Genomic DNA, 23873 nt, shown 5'->3' with positions numbered 1-23873 from the left:
TACAGGTTTGTATATGGTTCAAATTAGTTTAATATATAAAAAACAAATAATACCTGTTATAAAACAAATGCTTACTAAATGTTAACACCCATTATTATTACAATGTCTTATTCTCAAGATCTAGATAAAGTCTATGTTGGAAGATAAATGGTTAATTGCTGATGGAATCATGTTTAATATGAATCATTTTAAATTTTCTATATAATTAATATTGTATATTTTTCTTTGTTATTAGGTCAACTATATGGATTAGAAAAGTTTTGGGCTTATCTAAAATATTCTCAATCTAAGACACACTCTATTGACCCAAAACTTCAGGAATACCTCTGTAGCTTTAAGAGGTTAGAAGACTTCCGCATTGACGTAAGTTTTAAGTCCTTTCTTCTGTGGTCTTTTTATTACCTTCATATTTTGAGCTATCAGTGACTTTCTTAACTTTAATTTTACAATTTTTATTTTTTTAACTTCTTATTTTGAAATGGTCATTTTCTAGTTTTTAAATAAACTTTAAAACAGGTGCAAAAATAGTATAGAGAATTCCCGTATACTCTGTTTACCTGGATTTCCCAAATGTTAACATCTTATGTAACCACAGTGCAATTGTTAGTTCACTTTAATTTTGATATGCCCCTGTAATTAAACATTTTATTGATTTAGTAACTTCTATGTGAATGTTACCAATTTCTCACTAGCATTTCAAAAATTTTTCACTTTCCGTATACTTTTATTTTATACTTTTCATAGTATGTGCTGATATGACATGGATTTAAGTTTCTCCACATAATAAAATTAAGACAAGAATGTTATGTACATATATAGAGACAGGAGAGTAAGCTTTAAACAATTGATTTCAAGAGGAAAAGGAACGCATTAAAAAAAAAAGAATGGGATGAAAATAAGATAAAGGAAAAGAAGGAAAAAGAGAAATAAGACGAATCAACAGAACAGAAAAGAGATGGGTGAAAAGAATGCTAGGTCCATCTCTGCTTGGTATTGTAATTTGTTTGTCTTATATTTTGTGTAAATAGGTTTGATGGCCCAGGGACGGAATTAATAGAAGTGCCTGTCTCTGGAATTAAGATGTTTCTGGAGTGGCCTAGCCAGTTCTGTCACAAAGACATCCTTGCTCTGTAATAGTGACTTTTTCCCTATCTGAACATATACTAAGAATTCAGGCCTCTGCTTTTAAATACAATGGCAGATTGGAGAAGGAGGGTATGGTCTTAACTTGTCTCCAAATGAAAATATTAGTCTGGTGGTGTATAGCTCTGGGATCCCAAATGTTTGTAACTGGAAAGGCCTTAAAAGCTGATTTATTTTTTGAGTGCAGAATACCTTTTCACTGCCTACCCCCTCCTTGCTTGTAGTCAGTCTGAGGGGATTTGGGAGCTTAATAGATATTTATGTTTGAAAATGTTTAAAATTACTACCACCAATAATGCTCTCCGGTTTCCTTATCCTAGAAATCCTAGATAAACCTTCAGACTTGCTAAATATTGTTTGATTTGGTATCTCCTTTTTCCCCCTGCTGCTTTCATTTATCTGTTAAACATTATCATTCAAACAAGCCTAGGATAGGAGTTTAGGGTTGGAAGGGACTAGAGTTACAAACGCTTTGCAGTTGACAGAAGTTGGAAAAAAAGGAAAATAGCCTCTTGGAAACATTTTCTTGGAGGCAGGGACCCCAGCCTTCTATTTATCCACTGCAGTGTAGTTCAAATCCTAAAAAATATGAGACTCTTAATATGTTGAGTGAAGGAATGAACAAGTACTGGTAGGCTGATTTAGTTAAGGAGGAAATTTAAATTTAATACCTTAAATTGCTGTTAAGTTTTTGTTATACTAATAAAATCTACTGAAATGCCAACATAGTTTCCTTCTTTATTGAAAAAGTCTGACCTTCGATTATGAAGGGAGGAAAAAAAGTAAAATTGTCACTATATTGTCTTTCCTAATTTGCAGCCCCCTATTAGTGAGGAATTTGGAAGAAAAAGACATTCCTCTACTGCTGGTGAGGACAGTAGTCGTCATAGACTTCCATCTAATTCCTCTACAAAGCCACCAAATGCTGCTAAGCCTACATCTGCTAATCAGCTTCAGGTCCCAATAAACTGTCCCAGAAGGATTACTTCACAGGAGTCCAGTGACAATTCACACCAGAACAGTGCTGCCGCAGTCTCAACAGATGGTGAAATGCCTGAGGAATAGACTCTTAACGAAAGTTGTTTGCCCTTGAAATCAACATTTGCATCAGTATTTATTTGGGAAAAATCTTCTGATGTTTAATTGTGATAATCACAAAAAAGAAAAAGGAAGAAAAGTGGTAACATTTTTTTCTAACAAGAAAAATTCTAAAAACATTCTCCCTGGTGTCATGAGCAAGGATAGTTTTGGTGACCTTTTATAGAGATCCTCTAGTAATGTATTTTGGTCTCAGTATTTCTTTTTCAAAGCAATTGTTTACAAGAACAGCATTCCTTAAATATATACAAAAACAATACAAGGAATGCCTAACATTTCAGCTCATACTTCTTAAAGAAGATATAGTATGTTGTATTCATCTCTTCTATAGAGCTTTCCTAAAGAATCCAATTACCCTGTTATCAATTCATATTTGAACTTATCAAAAACAAAGGAAGATTACATATATATTTTTTAAATTCAAAAAAAGAATATAGATGATACATTTGCTTTTCTTTTAGATATATAGTTAAGGAAAGTTGTTTTATTTATTTTTTTTTAACCAGAGTAGAATTATATTGCAGTTAAATTTGCTGGGTTTTGCTTTTTTTTCCTGTAGTCATACTTCATGATTTCCATAGTTACTGTTGTGCTGGTGTGGTGTTCTCAATTGGCATCAGCTGGTTACATATTAGAAGAGATTTACTCTTTGTGACTTTATAATAAACCTGCACAAGTAATTGAAAACTTGGTTGGGATTGGTTGGAATATTGTTCTAAATCAGTTAAATCTTGCCCTGTTTTGAATGCATCTGCTGTTCGTACATCTGCAGGTGGGTATGTCACAGGCAGTCAGATTATCTTCAATTTAAAAGAAGTACTTTGTTTTTCCTTTTTGTTTCTTTTAGTTTTGTTTTATGCTCATGTTTTCAAGAGTTATAGCAAATTGATTTCTAATTTTTATTCCTGTTGCAACTGATGTAAATGATAGTTTCAGTTTTTGTGGGAATTAAAATAAAGCACTTATTCTAAATTATTGGAATTGATTTTTAATTATTTTGTTTAGAATATAGTTGAAAAGCTGTAATATTCAAATTCTGCTGGTAGAAGACCATTATATTTTGAAAATGAAGTTTCAGTTATGAACTTATCCATTTTTATTTACTACATATGTTTTCTTGGCAGAGCAGCTAGTTTAATACACTAAATTATTTTTTTTTTTGGGTGTCTTGTTCTTATAGAATGGCAAGATTGAAATACATATAATCTTTGGATAAATGGGCTATTCATCAGGAACTAAGAGATTTTCATTAATTATTACCCATTCATAAATGATAATCTGAAGTTTTATATTTAATATTTGGGGGTCACTTTGATGTATTAATTTTAAGAAACAGTCAAATTTGAAAATTCAGAAAATAAATTTTACTTAGAGAAGTTGGAAAGAGAATGCAAAACAACTAAGGGGTTAGAATAATAAATTTCTAAATGTTTTCTTAAGTGGATATGTAGTTCTGGCTTTTCACTAAGAAATTTCCAGACCATACTTTTTTTTTTTTTTTAAAGATTTTATTTATTTATTCAACAGAGATAGAGACAGCCAGAGAGAGAGGGAACACAAGCAGGGGGAGTGGGAGAGGGAGAAGCAGAAGGAGGCTCATAGTGGAAGAGCCTGATGTGGGGCTCGATCCCATAACGCCGGGATCACGCCCTGAGCCGAAGGCAGACGCTTAACCGCTGTGCCACCCAGGCACCCCTTCCAGACCATACTTACTAGCTTTAAGGGGGTCTCTTGAAATGATCTAAAAAATTTTCTCGGTATCCTTTTTGTATTGAATACATACATCTGAAGCCTGTATTTAAGATTATTTCTACTCGCCTAAATATGCAAGTGTAAATTCGATTGGAAAATTGTATATTTTATAGAAAATACAGTAATCAAGAGTTTTGTGATGGGTAATTAGAAATTTTATCATTATTTTGATTATAAAAGTAATACGTGTAACTGGGAAATTTAGAAAAGCACAAAGAAGAAAATAAAGTACCTTTTTAAAAAAGAAAAAAACAAAATCAGTATCATGATATACAAATAGTGTTATAACCTGCTTTTTCCATATGTTAGAGGTGAGCATTTATTGATGTCATTATTTCTACAGAGTTTTACAAGTTATATAAAATTCCAGCATATACTTCACATCGCATCATAGTTTATCTAATCTGATGTTGAAACTTTAGCATGTGGTGAGGTTTGAGCTGTTACAAACAACAATTTAATCACATCCCTACAGATGAATTTTTGTGTATATATCAAGTTGGAGTTGCAGGGAGGTTCACATTATGCCACTTCACATTTTTGAAAAACTTACCTTAGTACAGTAATGGTTTTTGTCGTAAAAGGGAAAATCCTCTTTGGATTTCTTTCAGTTATCAAAAGAAAGTACTAAGATAGGTCTTTTGTAAAAGCGAAGTGGTGCAACGAGAACTTGAGGAAAGTCGGGGTGGATACTTCTCTTAGGCCATTTCAGCTTATTAAAGGTTTTTTTTTTTATAATTATTTTTTATTATGTTATGTTAGTCACCATACAGTACATCCTTAGTTTTTGATGTAAAGTTCCATGATTCATTGTTTGCGTATAACACCCAGTGCTCCATGCAATATGTGCCCTCCTTAATACCCATCACCATGCTAACACATCCCCCTACCCCCTTCCCTTCTAAACCCTCCGTTTGTTTCCCAGGGTCCATAGTTTCTCATGGTTTCTTAAGAGCACTCTACTTTCAGATAGCAGGGAAAAGCTGTACTGTGAGCATAAATTCGCAGGAGTTGAAATTCTAGGTAAACATGTATCCCCATTTAACACACTCTAGAATGGTTGCACAGTTTATATTTCAACAGCATCTGGTTTCCTACATCCTCACAAACACTGGTTATTATAAATTTTTCTCTTTGATAGATTGAGAAACAAAACATATTTTAATGAGGTTACTAATGAGTGATAATTTTTATTGTTTATAAACTACATTATTTGTAGATAGCTTGATCATATCCTTTATGTCTTCCTTTTGTGATTATCTTTTTCTGATTTATAGAGCTTTTTTACTTATCAAGAACATTAACCTTTTCCTTTCTAATTTTGTTTCTGTATGTTTGACAAGGTATGTATATTTTTGGGTAAATTTTTTTTTTAAGATATTATTTATTTGACAGAGAGACAGCCAGTAAGAGAGAGAACACAAGCAGGGGGAGTGGGAGAGGAAGAAGTAGGCTCCCAGCAAAGCAGGGAGCCTGATGCGGGGCTCGATTCCAGGACCCCGGGATTATGCCCCGAGCCATAGGCAGACGCTTAACGACTGAGCCACCCAAGCACCCCTGGGTAAATTTTTTAAAAAACTTACTCCTTAAATTTTAAGGGTAAAATTCAAGCAAATAAAAGCGTTGTTATTCAATGAAAATAAAAACATTATTGACTATAAATCTAAATAGCCGTACCCAAAATTTATGTAAGTACTTAGATGCTTCTTGATGATTTTGCGATTTTAAATTTTATAAGTAAAAAAAGCAACGTTAATATTATTTAAATCCAAACTACTTATTTTTTTAAGAAATAGGTTAGGCCATATTTAGAATTCTTTATACTAAAAGTAATTATAAGAAAGAAAGTTATGCTTTAAAATCGGTATTTTAGTTTTAAAATAGATTTTATGTTTTAAACTTATTTTGCCAATTTGGGACTCCACTCGGACATTCTCTCCTTGACGTTCTCTGACATGCTTTTCCTTGCCATTATACTAAATGATGTTACCACTTTCCTTTCTGTGCTTGAATCTTGTCTTTCAATTAATTTTTTAGTTCTTATGAAACTGCTTGTTTTTATTTTGTTCTTACAAGGAAACTGATCCAATAGTGGGTAATACCTAATTATATCACCACTAGATGGCAGAATGGAATAAATCAAATCTGTAGTCTTTTGACAGATGTGTGTGTGTGTGTGTGTGTGTGTGTGTGTGTGTGTGTTTTGGAGAACTCTCACTCCATCTTATGGTGACATATAATTAAATCAATTACTCTTGCATTCCTAATAGTCATATGTGTTGCAACAACTTATGATTACCTTGTTAGGGCAATACCAAACTGTGCTTAGTTATTAGTAAATAAATATAGTAACAGCATTAAGACTTGTGTATGGTTAAAGATAAAAATGCTATTGCTTTGGTGTTTTGTCCTTTTAAAGTTGGAAGAACTTCATTAGCATTATTTGTGATTAACTCTCAAGATGTAAACAAGCAAGAAAATTGTTAAGATACATCTGTTTCAATGTCCGGCTAACCTAAGCTGTACAGTTAAATCACACGTGTGAATGGATCCTGCCTGAAACATGAGAAACTTAAAATTATATATTACTTTTACAATTAGAGCAAGTTGTTATCACACAGCTAGTTGAATGGCAAAACAAGAATTTGAATTCAAGTAGTTTGAGTTCTAGACCCCAAGCTCTTGTCTTAACCAGACTGTTCTTTTTTTTTTTTTTTTAAGATGTTATTTATTTATTTGACAGAGTAAGAGGCAGCAAGAGAGGGAACACAAGCAGGGAGAGTGGGAGAGGGCGAAGCAGGCTTCCCAGGGAGCACGGAGCCTGATGCAGGGCTCAATCCCAGAACGTCAGGATCATGAACGGAGCCAAAGGCAGATGCTTAATGACTGAGCCACCCAGGCACCCCATTAACCAGACTGTTCTTTAACATCAATATGAAATATTGAAACATGGACACTGACTCTAAAAGTCAACTGCAATGATTCTTAGCTATTATAAAATCAGATCAGATTCTTCTGGTTAAGACTGTAAACTTTTTGTATCATGGACATCCTCTGCAGTAATGGATGGTCTAGTAGAATAAATATATGCATTGAGCGCTATATGGTAAATCCGCTTTTGGAGGAAAATCATGATTAGGGAACAATATAATTTGTGCATTTAAATGTTTTCCCAGAATGAGGTACGGTATATAAAAACCAAACTGAACATTTTATCCAGAACATGATCATAAATTTTGTATTACCTTAGGGTTATTATTGTCAACTAACAATACTGTAATATTCATAAATAATGGTATGTTAGTCTCAAAAAAGCTTGAAGGAAACATGCCACTCAATTAACAGGAAGCACCTCTGGCTTTATACTTTACCAATTTTCTGAATTCTGTACAATGAGTTTTTTTTTAACTTAGCCAATTAAGACATGATTTGGTTGACAGAATGGTTTCCACCAATGTACTATACATATTTACTTCAGTAAAATAGAATGTGCTTTCTGTTGTTTTAATTTTGTTTTTTTTCATGAGCCAAAGTTAAAATGCTTAGCTGACTGAGCCTCCCAGGTGCCCCTCTCAAGGTGTTTTAAGATACATTAGACATTTGGGGAGCCTGGGTGGCTCAGTTGGTTAAGTGTCCAACTTTCAACTTTGGCTCAGGTCATGGTCTCAGGGTCTGAGATTGAGCCCCATGTTGGGCTCTGCACTGGTCATGAAACCTGCTTAGATTCTCTCTCTGCCCCACTTGCTCACTCACTCTCTCTTAAAAAATAAAAATAAAAAGGATACATTAGACTTTCATTACAACATAATCATAGTACTGTAATATTTAATGTTAACATGTTCTGGTTTCCAGTTGAATGCTGGTATAATCTAAGTGGAGACTACCTTCTATGAGTCAATAGAAGGGCTTTGAAAGGAGGAGGGACTATGAGACCCCAAAATTTAGTATGTAGAATTTTATATACTTATGAGTTCTTCTGGGGAGATAATCCATGGCTTTGATCAGATTCCTCCAGAATTTATGATCCCAAATAAGTATAGTAGCCACTGCTCTAGAGACAACTTCTTTGTTAGAAAAAAGAATTGAATTCTTGATCCCCTAAATTCAGTCCTTCATCTACAAAATTGCATTTACTTTGAGTGTTATAAAGATTAAATATAAAGCATTTAACATAATATCTGTTAAAGCATTTAGTAAACACTAGTTATTTAGGGCTAAGCACTAGACAAGTTATCTTCAAGAATATAAAGGTATTTTCTCCAATAGGCTATGAATATTTTAAATCTCATATGAAATTAATCTCAAAACATTTTAGTAAAGAAAAATCAGATTCCTTTTAATGATTCCATTGTCATGGGGCACCTGGGTGACTTGGTTGGTTGAGCCTTTGGTTCAGGTCATGATCCTGGAGTCCTGGGATTGAGCCCTGTGTTGGACTCCCTGCTCAGAGTGTCTGCTTCTCCCTCCACCACTGCCCCTCTGCACCACTTGTTCTTGCTCGCTCTCTCTCTTAAATAAAATTTTAAAAGAAAAATATTGTCCTAGGGTAATGGAAATTATGAACACTTTTCTGTACGTGTGGTGGCTCACTTACTTCAACAGGGGAAGGAGGGTGCTTAGATGCTGGTATTTCTACTGACTTCAAACAACTGACAAGGGTGTGAATTCCATGAATTGGTCACCAGGTCATGAATCTGAACTATAATAATGTCTCACTTTTAGTTCTCTCTTATTTATTAATAATTTTGCTGATTATGTTTTGCCAGCATCACCACTATATTACTTTTGCCTCGTCATAAATATCCAGTCCCTGAGCAGGATATGAGAATCTGCCTTTCCATGACCCATGGCCTCTCCCAGGCTCAGCGACACTCCAGTGACCCCCAACCCCCACTGCCATTCACTGCCTCTCAGTTCCTTTTGCATGAACCAGAGTATATAATCTAAGGACCAAGGGAGGCATAAAAATTTCTCCCAAGTTTGTCGAAAACACTTAAGAAACTTCTTTGGGTTGTCAAGGTAGTATGGTATAATGCAACAGTACTCAAATTGGGGGTATGCGCAGGAGTACATAAATACTTCCAGAGGAGTTTATGTAGACATAAATCATTTTAAATGAATCAATTTCCAGATTCTCAAGTAACATGTACTCTTTTGTAAAAGTGATTTCTCTAATAATATGTTTGCGTTACTAATAGACTCTCCCACTTCATAAGAAAAGGCATTGCTCTTACCCATCCCAAATATCTCTAGATGTGAAAGCCATTATGGGCCACGCAAAGATGAAAACTTCTTTAATGATTCATTGAGCTCTCATAAATTCAAGATCTGCTGAATTTGTTTTTAAAAATATTTCTGTTAAGAGTAAGGCTTTGTTTATTTTGCTTGGTGTTCGGTGTGTTAATCAATGAAAAAATCTTTCAAGTTATACAAAATCTAATTACTGTCTTCATCTTATTTCATCTGATAAAATGTTTAAAATTTCCTACTTCCTATTTACAAGAAATATTTTAGCAGATTAAAACATTCCCTTTCATTAGATTTCTTTAAAAAGTTGGATCATAATTTTTCTCAAGACATCCACTTCCAATAAAACTTGTAGCAGAGATGTCAAGCTGTTTAATCCATTTCTCCTTTTCCCTGGTGCACATGACTAGACTACAAACCCACCTTCCTCCTCTTTTTGGTTTGCCAGTATAACTAGTTCTGGGTTTTAGAAGGTAGGGGAAGTAAGGGGCACCACTTCTACACCTGCCTACATGCCACCTCCGTGCTCATTTTTTTCCTTTTTGGGCTATGAGGAAGCCGCATGTTGAAGACAGCAGAGCCCCAAGAAGGGAGGAGCCTGTATACCTGTATTACCACCTATCCCCTTGGGGACTCTGTATTATCAAGTCTTCTTGATATTAGTCTTCTGTATTATGCCATCAAGAATTTGGAGTTTATTTGTTAACAGTAGTAGTATTACCTTAACTAATAATGCAAAATTTACTACCTATGTTTAGTAATTACCAAAATGTATATGTATATTGTCTTCATCAATTATGTATATTTGTAATCTGGAAGAAAAAATTTTATCAATTAGAACTACTTGAGGTCAGAAGAAAGTAAATGAAATTTTAAATTATATACATATTTTTGTTATTTATCTGGTGATAAATAAGCAGTGGGTGTTATGTATAAGTGATGAATCACTAAATTCTACACCTGAAACCAATTTTACCATATATGTTAACTAACTAGGATTTAAATAAAAACTTAAAAAAAACTTTCAAACATTAACATGTAGAAAAATAAAAATATGGAGAAAATTGAATGGAAATACAAGTTCAAGGAGAAAAGAGAAATTTAAATTTTCTAAATGTTAAAAAAAGAGCTTGCTCATTTTATTTTATTTTGAGAGAGTGTGAGTAGGGAGGGGCAGAGGGAGAGAATCTTAAGCAGGCTCCATGCTCCACACAGAGCCCACCACAAGGCTCGAACTCATGACCCTGAGATTGAGCCCTATGTGGGGCTCTGTGCTCAGTGGAAAGTCTGCTTGAGGATTCTCTCTCTCTCTCAAATACATAAATCTTTTTTTTTTAAAGATTTTATTCATTTATTTATTTGACAGAGAGAAAGACAGCCAGTGAGAGAGGGAACACAAGCAGGGGGAATGGGAGAGGAAGAAGCAGGCCCCAGTGGACGAGCCTGATGCGGGGCTTGATCCCAGGACCCTGGGATCATGCCCTGAGCTGAAGGCAGATGCTTAACGACTGAGCCACCCAGGCGCCCCTCAAATACATAAATCTTTTAAAAAATGGATATAATTAGTATATTCGGGTTTTACTGGATTCACTTAAAAGGTGATATTTGTAATTATTAGTTCAGTATTTATAATATGCTGGAAATTATGACCGTTGCAACTATTAAAATGAAAAAAATGTCAACTTAAAATTTTGTAAGGGATACATAAGTTTTGAAAATTAGGGATTTTTCAAGCAAAAATGTCTGGACATTGATGAGGTCAAATGCAGACTTTGGAGTTAAGTAGCTCTGCATTTAAACTCTGGTTCTGCTGTATCACTGGGCATGTCATGTTGATCTATGGGCCCTTACTCTACTCCTAATATTTAAATGAAAATGCATGTAAATTACTATCAAGCACTAACTTGCTCTTGCTATTAAAAATCTTACGTATTTCCAGGAGGGAGAAAAATTAGCCATTCAGGTGAAAATTAATTCATCGCATCCTTTATTTCTGAGAGTGAATGAAAAATTAGGTACAGAGGGGAAAGAACTTTATTTGGGAGAGACGGGATAATTTGGAGACATAAGCATGGATGAAAAGAAGAAAGTCTGCTAGCGTGGCAAAAGGGTACTGGAAGGGCCCTTATTGGGAGGACACTAGGAAGGATAGCAAGGCTGTAAGTAAAGGAAAAATGAAAAAGGAAGCATAAATTTGCTTTAACTTACATTGGTTCTAGTCTACCATGCAATTAAAATAGCTCTCAAATTTAAAAATTGCTCTAAAGATTGCTTTTAAGTTGCTGTAATTATTGTAAATGCACCATGAATAGCATGTACTTTATGAATCTCCTCCCTTGTATTCCATGTCACTTCTATTTTAAGTAGCTCTAGAGTGATACCAAAGAGTTAAGTAGGTCAACTGCTGCCTGTGTTCGTTTCCTTTATAATTCTTTTAAATCTCGAGAGAATTTAAGACATTAAATACGGCACCTTCTTTACCTAATATCTCTGGTTATAGCTTAGTACTAAGGTAGCAGATGAATGCTAGTGGCCAGGGCTAGAACAGAAGCTGGGGAGGGATTGCAAAGGTCATGCCTGGTAAACAGGGCAAATAGTGTCACCTGACCTCTGTTACTTTGCACACATTTGCAAAGATGTACCTACTAGTCATGAAAGCATTAATTTTTAATAGCATAAGGTTAAAAACAACTTGACTATCCAACAATAAGAGACTTGATTGTTATAATGCAGCCATATAATGGGATATCATTGAGTAGGATAACTCAACAGTTGATAAGGAATAATCGGATATTCCTTAGGGAATAATAAGGAATAATCTACAAGACAGGTTAAATGAAAAAGCAAGGCTCACAGCAGTGTGTCTAGAATTCCACCTTTTCATTAAAAAAATACACATATCTGCTTGCATACAAATTGAATAACCCTAGAAGGATAAATAAGAAAGTGATTAATAATGGTTGCCTATGGGGAGGAGAACTGGGTAACTGGAGGGTTAGAGAGGAGGGAGACTTTTTACCCTATTCTATTCCTTTTAAATTTTGAGCTATATGTATGTTATTAAAAAGAAAAATTTAAGTTCCTAAGCTTCACATGGCTAAGAAATTAAGATTTATTACTATTGACTCATTGTAACATCCCCTTTACGTTTTGCTGTAAAGACAAATAGTACTAGCAGCTATATCTATATCCGTATATCTATATCTAATCTCTCTATATCTTCCAGACTTTGGGATGTTGGGATTTTAAGCAGGAGAGAAATTATGCTGCTTCTCCTTCAGTGCTCCTAACCAACTCAGATATACCCAGGAGTGAGAAAAAAGGAGCAAAATATCTATTACTACCAGTAATGCTGGGTTGGACAACTGGGTTTAATAGCCCTTTGCTCAGAAAGTTAAACAAGCCCATCCAGAGACAGCTGGACCAATGCAGGCCTCTCCTCAGAGGGAAGGAGCTCACCATTTAGAAGAGGATGAGGAGATGAAGAGGGAAAACTGGTCCGTTCTAGGGAGTTTGGCCGGTTCAGAGGAAAGGCGAGGTGAGGCGAGCTTAGCAGGGCAGCTCAATTCCTTTACCCATCTCACCAGTTACTCACACATGGGGAGGTGTGGAGAGCAAAGAGGAGGCGGGAAACAACTTTTCCCAATATACACTCCTGGAAGGTTTTTGGTGTCTATTCTGTGGACTCTGGCAGGATCACTGGGAAAAGGAAAGACTGGTTTCTCCTATCACCAGCCAGCATTGCTGCCATCCAGGGCTCTTTGTGTTGCTGATCCCACACCAACTGATCTCTGCTAATGCCGCTGCAATATCTGGTCGTACTGGTTTGATTACCATCCCTTGCGTGCCTTGCACAGCTTCCTGCCTTTTGCACACAGTTTTCCTGGTCCTTTCTTCCCCTCAGTGGGTGCCCATTTTTTTCAGACCCAGATTCAGCTCTGCCTTGGCAGCTCCTTGGTCGTCTGAGCCCATTCAGAACTTGTTCCCTGATCCCTCCATTGGCCCCCAGCATGTGTTTCCTATCTTGTTACGTTTCTCCTTCTGGCTCTAGGATCTACTACCTTAGCTTTTCAGTCCTAAAGTGATTGATTCATGAAAGCTTAACTTCAAAAAAAAAAAAAAAAAAAGAGAGAGAGAGAGAGAATGAGAGAGACCCTATGGGCTGCAGTTATATAATTTATACATGGGAAACCGGTAACTTTTGACTCATTTTAACATCCCAAATCCACTATAGAAGACAATGTGTGGTGGAGGAGCTGAGACATCCCTTCCCAGGCTGTGGAACTCAGTGTACCATGAGGGAAACTTAATCTTTTCCCTGCTCCTAGCTCTTGTTTCCCAGGATACTATGGCAATTGTTTGTTCATAGATGCCCCATAAGCTCTTGGAGGCAGCTGAGAATTAAGTTGCTTATTAATTCATTTAGTCTTGACCTACATATGGTTGAATAATCACAGGGCCATCTGTCCTCCTTAATTAACATGCAGAGACGAGGAGATTTCTCTCGACCTTCTGTGGATCATGTGTGAATCTTGTCAAGAGGACCCCCAAACGACTTGCTGGCAGAGTCCTGGCAATTGCTTATAAGTGAAACCAACAACTAATAGGGAGGGCTTTTGTTGTTTTTGCTTGTTTTGTCTTTCAAAACGGCCTCCTGTTGTGACTAGCCCTTGCTATTTCACCAGCCAAAGGCAATCTCATAAATGAATAAGCAGTGGTATATTTCCTTTCAGTTTCGGAGATAGAATGGGAGATTTTTCCCAGATGCCTATGAGTTCCGACTCCCACAGGCTTGCACATTTCTCACAGGGTCCTCACACTCGCCTGTATGAAATACGTGGACTAAAGCAGTCTTACAGAGCGCTACTTCCTCTTGGTTGTTGATATGAGATGTGATGGGTTAAAAGCTGTCAACTAAAACTAGAAAAACCCTGAGGCACTCGGCTGGCTCAGTCAGTAGAGCATGCGACTGTTGATCTCAGGATTGTGGGTGTGAGCCCCATGGTGGGTGTAGAGATTACTTCAAAATAAAATCTTTTAAAAATAATAAAAATAAAACTGGACAAACCCTTACTGATAATCGTGGAGTTGAAAGTTTGGAGTATCTGTGAACTTTTATGATGAGAAAATTCTATTTAATAGTTATCAAGGACCTGACCAAATGAAGACCTTCATGGCTCTGGTGAGATGAATGACCAAACAGTCATGCGAATGATAATAGCTTCCATGTTAGAGTGCTTAGCTGTGTAGTGCCATATGCTTCGTATCTCTTGAGCCTCAGTATATCACTGTGACTTACACCGGACAGGGGTATAATCATCATTTTATAGATAAACGAAAATAATTAAAGAGCCCTAGAAAAGTGAGATAATTGTTAAGAATCATTGCTTTGAAGTACAGACTTGGAACTAAAACCCTGATTCTTGTCTCCTCATGAAGCGCTCTTTCCAATAGAGTACCCTGATGGAGTTTCCATACATCCTTAATTGCAGTACTCTATGCCATGACCATTTATTTATATTTGGGACCACAGATACATTATATCTCTATGAGTGCAGGCTAAAAAGACATTGACTGGGACCTTGCCAGAGTTGAAGTACTAAGAGAGGATGAGTTTTGAATTTTCTGCTTTTTTTCTTGACTGCATCCACCACATATTCAAGTTCACCTGCGTAACAATGATGGACTATCAAAACAACCTTGAAAAAGAAGAATAAAGTAGGAGGGCTCACACTTACCAATTTCAAAAAGTACTACAAATCTACAGTAATCAAAACAGTGTGGTACTGGCACACAGACATATAGACCAATGAAATAGGATAGAGAGCCTAGAAATAAACCGAGAAATAAAGGGTCAATTAGTTTTCAGCAGTGGCGCCAAGACCAGTCAATGGAGAAAGGATCATCTTTTCAACAAATGATGCTGGTAAAGCTGGATATTCACATGTGAAAGAATGAAGTTGGACTTTTATATCATATACAAAAAAAGTTGGTATTTTGATAGGGATTACATTAAATGTATAGAATGCTTTGGGTAGTGTAGACATTTTAACAATATTTGTTCTTCTAGTCCACGAACATGGAATGTTTTTCCATTTCTTTTTGTCCTTCTTCAATTTCTTTCATAAGTGCTCTGTAGTTTTCAGAGTACAGATTTTTTTCCTCCTTGGTTAGGTTTATTCCTAGGTATCTTATGGTTTTTGGTGCAATTGTAAATGGGGTCGATTCCTTGATTTCTCTTTCTGTTGCTTCATTATTGGTGTAGAGAAATGAAACAAATTTATGTATGTTGATTATGTATCCTGCGACTTTACTGAATTTGTGTACCATTTCTAGCAATTTTTTTGGTGGAGTCTTTTGGGTTTTCTACACAGAGTATCATGTCGTCTACAAAGAATGAAAGTTTGACTTCTTCCTTGCCAACTTGGGTGCCTTTTATTTCTTTGTGTTGTCTGATCGCTGAGGCTAGGACGTAAAGTACTGTGTTAAATAACAATGGTGGGAGTATCTTGTTCCTAATGTTGGAGGAAAAGCTCTCAGTTTTTCCCCATTGAAGATGTTATCAGTTATGGGTCTTTTCCTATATGGCCTTTATGATATTGAGTATGTTCCTTCTATCCCTGCTTTCTTGAGGGTTTTTATCAAGAAAGAATGCTGTATTTTCTAGAATATTTCTGAATCTATTGAGATGATCATATGGTTCTTATCCTTTAGTAATGTGGGTTTCACATTGATTGATTTGCAAATATTGAACCACACTTGCAGCTCAGGAATAAATCCCACTTGATCATGGTGAATGATTCAATGTAGCTAGCATCTTGTTGAGAATATTTGCATGCATGTTCATCAGGGATATTGGCCTGTAATTCTCTCCTTTAGTGGGTCTTTGTCTGATTTTGGGATTAAGGTACTGCTGGCCTCATAGAAGTTTTCCTTCCATTTCTATTTTTTGGAACAGTTCCAGAAGAGTAGGTATTAATTTTTTTTTGAATGTTTGGTACAGTTCCCCTGGGAAGCCATCTGGCCCTGGACTTTTGTTTGTTGGGAGATTTTTGATTACTGATTCAATTTCTTTTTTGGTTATGGGTCTGTTCAAATTTTCTATTTCTTCCTGTTTTAGTTTTGGTAGTTTATATGTTTCTAGGAATTTATCATTTCTTCTAGATTGCCCAATTTGTTGGCATATAATTGCTCATAATATTCTCTTATAATTGTTTGTATCTATGTAGTGTTGTTTGTGATCTCTCCTCTCTCATTCGTGATTTTATTTATTTGAGTCCTTTCTCTTTTCTTTTTGATAAGTCTGGCTAGAGGTTTATCAATTTTATTAATTCTTTCAAAGAACCAGCTCCTAGTTTCATTGATTTGTTCTACTGGGTTTTTTGTTTGTTTCTATATCATAAATTTCTGCTCTAATGTTTATTATTTCCCTTCTTCTGTTGGCTTTCAGCTTTGTTTGTTGTTCTTTTCCTAACTCCTTTAGGTGTAAGGTTAGATTGTGTATTTGAGACTTTTCTTGCTTTCTGAGGTAAGCCTGTATTGCTATATTCTTCCCTCTTATGACTTCTTTCTTTTGGGATGAATTTGTCCATCTTGTCATTTTGTCTAGGTCTTTTCTTCTGTGTGTTAGGAGAGCCTATTATGTTTCTTGCTCCTGAGAGTAATGACTTTATAAAGAAGAGGTCATCTACTGTCCAGGACCTGTTGCTTCAGGAAGTGTTCTGGTGTGTGCTGCGTGCACTCTGCCCCTGTATTCTGGCTGTTCTTCCCCTCAAGTGAGTCCTCTGCAGAGTTCCTCCTTGCCTGCTGTGGGGAGTGTTTGGACCTTATCCAGAGTGGTGAGTTTTAACTAGGTGTGCTCTGGTCTTTTTGTTAAAAGAACTCTGATCCTATTTCCACTAGAGCTGAAGCTTTGCAGCACTCTGTGATCAGTAGACTTGGTGTGTTCAGGGGGTTTGTGTTGTCTTCTGGGGGAGGGGCCTGCTGCTCTGGTCCTCTTCTTGCCCTAGGAAAGAAGCCCCTGCAGAGTGCAGGGGGCAGGGCTTGCTGTAAGTGGCTCAGGCCTCCGCCTGGCCTTGTGCCGCTCAATCTGTGCTGATGGGCAGGGCAGAAAAATAGTGCCAGCCTCTCCCTCATGCCTAGAGAGGGGAGTTGAGGTCTGCCGCTGTCCAGGAAGCCCTCCTGGAAGATTGACTCATCTTTCCTCGTGTGTCCCAGGAGTCAGTCAGACCCAGGCCTTCACCCTGTCTGTGTTTGGGCCATCTGCCCACCAGCAGCTTACGGCACTTGTATGTTAGCTCAGGCCTGCTGGCTGAGTTTCTGAACTCCAACCTTAGGGACCAGCATGGCACTGACCCACACTGGTCCTCTGGGGGAGGATCTTGCCACACTGGGTCTGGTACTGGGTTGTCCCAGAAGGGCAGTCACGCCAGCGTGCAGGAGCTCGGATTTGAGAGTAAAGTGCAGGAAACAGCCCGAGTCCAGGTTAGCCGCCCTCAGCAGCTGTCTCTGCCCCTGTGCTTAAGGGGCAGGGCACCTTAGTGATGTCTGCAGCCTCTTCTGAGAGGCAGTGCCACCTCTCCCAGATGCATGCCAGGAAGGGGGAACCGTCTCTCCCAGTGCCTCCCGGGGGTCCTCAGATGGCTCCATTGCTCCCGGGCCTCTGCCCTCCTTCCGCAGGAGGCCTGCCCATAAGCCTCAGCACGAGGCAGCGCGCGGACTTCTACGACTCCAGTCTGAGCTCTGCTGCTTAGAAAAACTCAAAATAATCAGACCCTCTTGTTTCTCCAGTCAGCAGTGTTGGGGAAATGTTTTCCCGTGTGATCCCCTGTGCACTGCTCTCCCCCGGCCCCCGCCCCTGACTCTGTGTCTCTTTCTTTCTCACCTCTCTCCATGATCAGGGTTCTCGCCCCTCTGCAGCACCTGTGATCCTTTTCCCCCAAATCATGTCTCCGCACCTCCTACCTTCCATGATGTGGCCTTTTCTCTCCCTCTAGTTGTGCAGTTTGTTCTCTCAATTCTCAGATTTCTTGGTGTTCAGAATGATTTGATACTCATCTAGCTGTGCTCGAGGGACGAGGCAAGCCGAGGGTGGTCCTACTACTCTACCAGCTTAACTCTCTTGACAGGATTTTTTAACGTATGTTATACTGAATGTTTTTTGAGTGAAGGTGTTGTTTGAACAGAATTTTGAGATGAAAATATGGCAGAAAGAATGGGCAAGCATTCCTATAACAACTACATTTAAGGAACAGGCAGATTCCCCGTTGGAGCGGAGGGCCGGTGCTGGTGTATTGTATTAAGGGAAGAAAGAGTATTTGGGCAGGAGAAACAACTAGTGAGAAGTTTTGATTTGAGCGGTCTTTGGAACTCATTGTGGGTTACTGGAAAAGAGATGGATTTTTGGAGAAGATGGCTGACATCACTGTGTAAAGAATCCTTCAGATGGGAAGGAATGAAAACTGGCAGCAAGATAAGCACTCTGAAACAGAGTAATATTGTCAGAAAGGAAGACAAAATTTAGAGGAGTAGGTAGGATGGGCATAGAACATCATCTCTGTGTGGATTACTCCAAAAGCTTCCTGAATCCCCACTACACCAAATGGTATCATCACCCTCAATGCCCTCACCATCGTCAACATTATCATCATTAACCACAGTAGCACAGTAGCAACGGTTATGTTATGTTATCAGAGCCTACCAGGTGCCAGCCACTAGCCAGGGCTACAAATAAAAGTTTAAGACTCTGCTTTCAAAGTGTCTAGCAAAGCCATTAGTCCTTCCCATCCTTCTCTATCCTGTTCTCTGATGCCAGACTCTCCTTTTGTAAGTGGCACTTTAATCATGTCACACAGCATCATTGAAAAGAAATTCTCTAGCATTTATGCCTTCCAAATTATATTTTGGGATCTTAATGTATTTTTCAAAATTTTAAGATTTTATTTATTTTATTTGTGAGAGAGAGAGAGCACACCTGAGTGGGAGAAGGGGCAGAGGGAGAGGGAGAGAGAGAATCTTAAGCAGAATGCACGCTGAGCATGGAGCCCAACTCGGGGCTTGATCTCTTGACCTTGAGATCATGACCTGAGCCAAGACCAAAAGTTGGATGCTTAACCACTGAGCTACCCAGGCGCTCCTCTTAATATATTTTTAAAATAGTTTTATTTCTTTTTAGAATAGGCATTACCTTCACATGGCTCAAAATCTATATCAGTTATGTGGAGAAGAGTCTTCCTTCCCATGTGTTTCTCCCACTTCCCCCATTTATTTCCTGTGTACCCTTCCAGAGGGTTTCCCAAAGCATTTCTAAAGATGATTTAAAAAAAAATAAAAAAGGTTTTATTTTTTCTAGAGCAGTTTTAGGTTTACAATAAAATGAAAGGAAAGTAAAGAGATTTCCTATATGCCCCCTACCCCCACACATGCATAGCCTCCTCCATCACCAATATCACTCACCAGAATGGTACATTTTTTACCAAGGATGAACCTACATTGACACATCATATTCACCCAAAGTCCGAGTTTACCTCAGTGTTCACTCTTGGTGTTGTATGTTCTTTGGGTTTGGACAAATGTATAATGACATGAATACATCATTATAGTATCATATAGAGAGTTTTTACTGCCTGAAAATTCTCTACTCTGCTTATTCATTCCCCACCCTCCATCCCTGACAACCACTGATCTTTTTACTGCCTTTGTAGTTTGGCCTTTTCCAGAATGTCATTTGGTTGAATCATACAGTATGTAGCCTTTACAGATTGGCTTTTTTCACTTAGTAGTATACATTTAAGTTTCCTCCATGTCTTTTCATGGCTTGACAGCTCATTTATTTTTACCACTACTTAATATTCCATTGCCTGGATGGACCACTGTTTATTTATCCCCTCACCTACCGAAGGAGAGCACGCTTACTTCCAAGTTTCGGCAAGTGTGAATAGAGCTGCTATAAATGTCTGTGTGCAGGTTTTCGTGTGGACATAGCTTTCAACTCTTAAGTACCAAAGATTGTGATTGTTGGGTTGTGTGGTAAGAGTATGTTTAGTTTTCTATGAAACTTCCAAACTCTCTTCCAATGTGGCTGCAGCACTTGGCATTCCCTTCAGCAATGAATGAGAGGGCCTGTTCCTCCACATCCTCAAAAGCATCTGGTGTTGTCAGTGTTCTGCATTTTGATAGCATGTAGTGTGTCTCTCATTCTAATGGGTGCGTAGTGTTGCCTCACTATTATGTCGATTTGCTAACCATGCCTTCTTACTGTTCCCTACACCACAAGCACCGTTTTCTCCTTGGATCATCCCGAGTCTCCGAATATGCCTTTGTTGATCTTCTTCCAGCCAATAATGCCCTCCTCCCCCTACTGCAAACCTATTAAGTCAGGAAATACCATGGATTTCTCGAAGAGGCATACATTTCTGTGATTTGGGCACTAATAAACAAAAAAAAAAAAAAAGGAGAAAGAAGAAAGGAACTAGAATCTATATTTTAAGCCCAGAAGTCAGGGGGAGACACCGAAATGTTTTTGCTACCTCTTTTTCACACTTATTTAAAAACAAAAAGTACTGAACGTCCAATACTTTTAAAAAAAGACTCTATACAATATTAAGACTTTAAGATCACACTCTTAACACCATTACGTGTCTGCTCAGGGCTAATTTCAGTTTGATTTATTTGACCATATTTGGTGAATCCCACTTCCCTTGGGAGAAGCAGTTATCAAAATTATCTGATTCGTAATAAGATTAAGAATATTCTGGGGGCACCTGGGCGGCACAGCGGTTAAGCGTCTGCCTTCGGCTCAGGGCGTGATCCCGGCGTCATGGGATCGAGCCCCACGTCAGGCTCCTCTGCTATGAGCCTGCTTCTTCCTCTCCCTCTCCCCCTGCTTGTGTTCCCTCTCTCGCTGGCTGTCTCTATCTCTGTCGAATAAATAATAAAAAATCTTAAAAAAAAAAAAAAAAAAAAGAATATTCTGGCACCCTGCGAAGGAGGGTTACTATGTACAAAAGAGCTGTCCAGTGAAAGTGGGAGAGGGTCATGGCCCCTGTCCTCCTGGATGCCCCTCAGGTTACCCCTGACCCAGTGGTTAACAGAGCTTGCAGGAAACGCATGATGTTAAGATGTCTGTCACCCAACTGATAACCTCTAGAGAGCCTGACACTGGTTAGATAAGCCACTTTTGAAGATAATATTCTTGTCCTGAAAACTGAAAAGTGCTAAATGGGGTGAAATTATCTGTCAGATATAACTTACTAGCTTGGAAGATCATACATATGCATTTATATGAAGATTACATTCTAGTTCGAGGACTCTCCAAAACTTCAATATATATTTTTAAATTTTTATTTCTCTTCATTCTATAAAGGAATTGAGGTAATTAAAAGAATTTTAACCTTATGCTAAATGAAAATTAAAAAAAAAACAAAAGGTTTAAAGCTAGGATAGCATGCAGACTAATAGGTCATAATAGGTCAAATAGGTCAGTTAAAATTGGACTGCAATTTTTTTTTGTGCTGCTTAATAGCCAAGGTAAAAAGAGAAACATGATAGTTTAAAACTTCACATTCCATTAAAACAAAATTCAATTTCTGTTATACTGTAATTCTGTTATTTAGGTCTATAAGACATTTGTGTAGGTTTTCTTGTATGGGCATTAAAGGACACGTGAACATCCTTAACAACATTCGTCAATAAATACAATAGTAGGTTTTGTCTGTAGTTCCTTCCACCATTTTTCTATGTTAAACAATGGTGTAACAGTATACATAATTAAAAAAGATGATCTGAAGGAAGACAATACATTCCATATGCAACTCTGTGTTGATCCAGGGAATAAAAATGAGATAGCTAAAGAAATGGAGTAACTATTTGTTCTTTAAGATGTACTTCTTGGGGGGGCGCCTGGGTGGCACAGCAGTTGGGCGTCTGCCTTCGGCTCAGGGCGTGATCCCAGCATTATGGGATCGAGCCCCACATCAGGCTCCTCCGCCATGAGCCTGCTTCTTCCTCTCCCACTCCCCCTGCTTGTGTTCCCTCTCTCGCTGGCTGTCTCTATCTCTGTCGAATAAATAAATAAAATCTTTAAAAAAAAAAAAAAAAAGATGTACTTCTTGGGGCACCTGGGTGGCTCAGTTGGTTATGTGTCTGCCTTCGGCTCAGGTCTTGATCTCTAGGTCCTGGGATGGAGTCCCGCATCGGGCTCCCTGCTCAGCGGGAGTCTGCTTCTCCCTCTCCTTCTGCCTCTCCCCTCCACTTGTGCTCTCTCTCTCTCTCTCAAAAGAATAATGAATAAATTAAATCTTTTTTTAAAAAAGATGTACTTCTTGCATATTTCCTTCATTTGGACTTTTAATAAAAGTTGAGCAGGAGCTGATGGATGTGTTAATTAACTATATGGGGGGACTCCTTCACAATGTACGTATATATCAAATCACCCCAATGAACATTTTAAATATCTTTACAGTTTTAATATCAATTACACCTCAAAAAAGCTGACATTTTTTTAAAAAATTGAGGAGGCCAGAACTTAATACAGAAATTTTGCATGGGCTGACATTCAGATATTCTTTGTAAGAGAAGATCTAGAGATTTTCAAAATCAATGAAGAAATGAAAGGAGTGGCAACCTTTAGAAAAACTGAGGGCCCAGTACCATGAACATGCTTTTTTTTTTTAAATTGTAGTTGACACACAATGTTATATTAGTATCAGGCATACAACATAGTGATTCAACTTTTCTATACCTTATACTACACTCACCACAAATATACCTACCATCTGTCGCCAGACAACACTGTTACAAGACCTCGTGAGCATATTTTTTATTACAACTTCCAGAAAACCCAAGCCAAAATAGCTTAAAGACCTAGAGAATTTATTTTAATATTTCTTACTTCCTAAAAATTCATTTAGAGCTATCATTCTAAGTACTGCGCAGGTGAATTTCACAGATTTAGCCATACAGTGTTTCCATTATCACTTGAAACCCTTATATTTAGTAATATTTTTTATTTTCTAAATATATGAAAATTTCAGAAGGTATCCTTTGGTTGTTAACTTCTAAGTTTATTGTATCATGGTAAGGTAATTTAATCTGCATAGCAATCGCTCAGAATTATTTAGATTTACCTTTGACCTCATACATGAAATGTTTTTTTTGTAAAATTTTCATGTCTTAAAAAGAAAGTGTATTCTCTGTTGGATGTAGAGTTTTACGCAATAGCTTGACCATATTAAATGCATTGTTCAGGTTTTAGATACAGGAGTTGTGTAGAACTTTAGATATCACTTCAGAGAGAAAGCTGTGGATGAGGAAATTCTTAATTGTTTTAATTTAAACCAAACTTAGTTCCATGGAATTGATCAAGATTATGGTTTCAACCACCAGGGGTGTACCAGTTATCTATTGCTACATAATAGATCATCCCAAAAGGTAATGGCTCAAAAACACCATCGTTCCTTTGCTCAGTTTCTGTGGGTTGGCAATGGGCAGGGCTTACCTGGAGTGGTTCTTCTGCCATTCTTGCCTGGGGTTGTTCATGCAGCTGCCGTAATCTGGGGATTGCCTGGGGCTGGACCATCCAAGGTGGCTTCACTCACAAGTCTGGTGACTCTTATGAGATGGCTGGGCCTCTT

At 37.6% G+C, this 23873-nt stretch overlaps 1 protein-coding gene across 6 annotated transcripts in view; it reads left to right on the top strand.

Annotated features, from left to right (window-relative positions):
- The window catches only part of LARP1B (La ribonucleoprotein 1B), a 119051-nt gene extending 115287 nt beyond the window's left edge, over positions 1–3764 (top strand). For 2 of the 6 annotated variants that reach the window (XM_034661624.1, XM_034661627.1), the window contains 2 exons: positions 236–363; positions 1963–3763. In XM_034661624.1, the coding sequence (XP_034517515.1) occupies positions 236–363; positions 1963–2208 (374 nt within the window). In that variant the 3' untranslated portion in view covers positions 2209–3763. Of the gene's footprint in view, positions 1–235; positions 364–1962 lie in introns of all 6 variants that reach the window. The other 4 variants (XM_034661626.1, XM_034661625.1, XR_004625843.1 and 1 more) reach the window with 3 other exon arrangements.
- Positions 3765–23873: the final 20109 nt, after the last annotated feature.

The sequence above is a fragment of the Ailuropoda melanoleuca genome, chromosome 5, assembly GCF_002007445.2.
Source record: "Ailuropoda melanoleuca isolate Jingjing chromosome 5, ASM200744v2, whole genome shotgun sequence".
Taxonomy (NCBI): Eukaryota; Metazoa; Chordata; class Mammalia; order Carnivora; family Ursidae; genus Ailuropoda; species Ailuropoda melanoleuca.
This window is presented reverse-complemented; position numbering and strand designations above follow the sequence as displayed.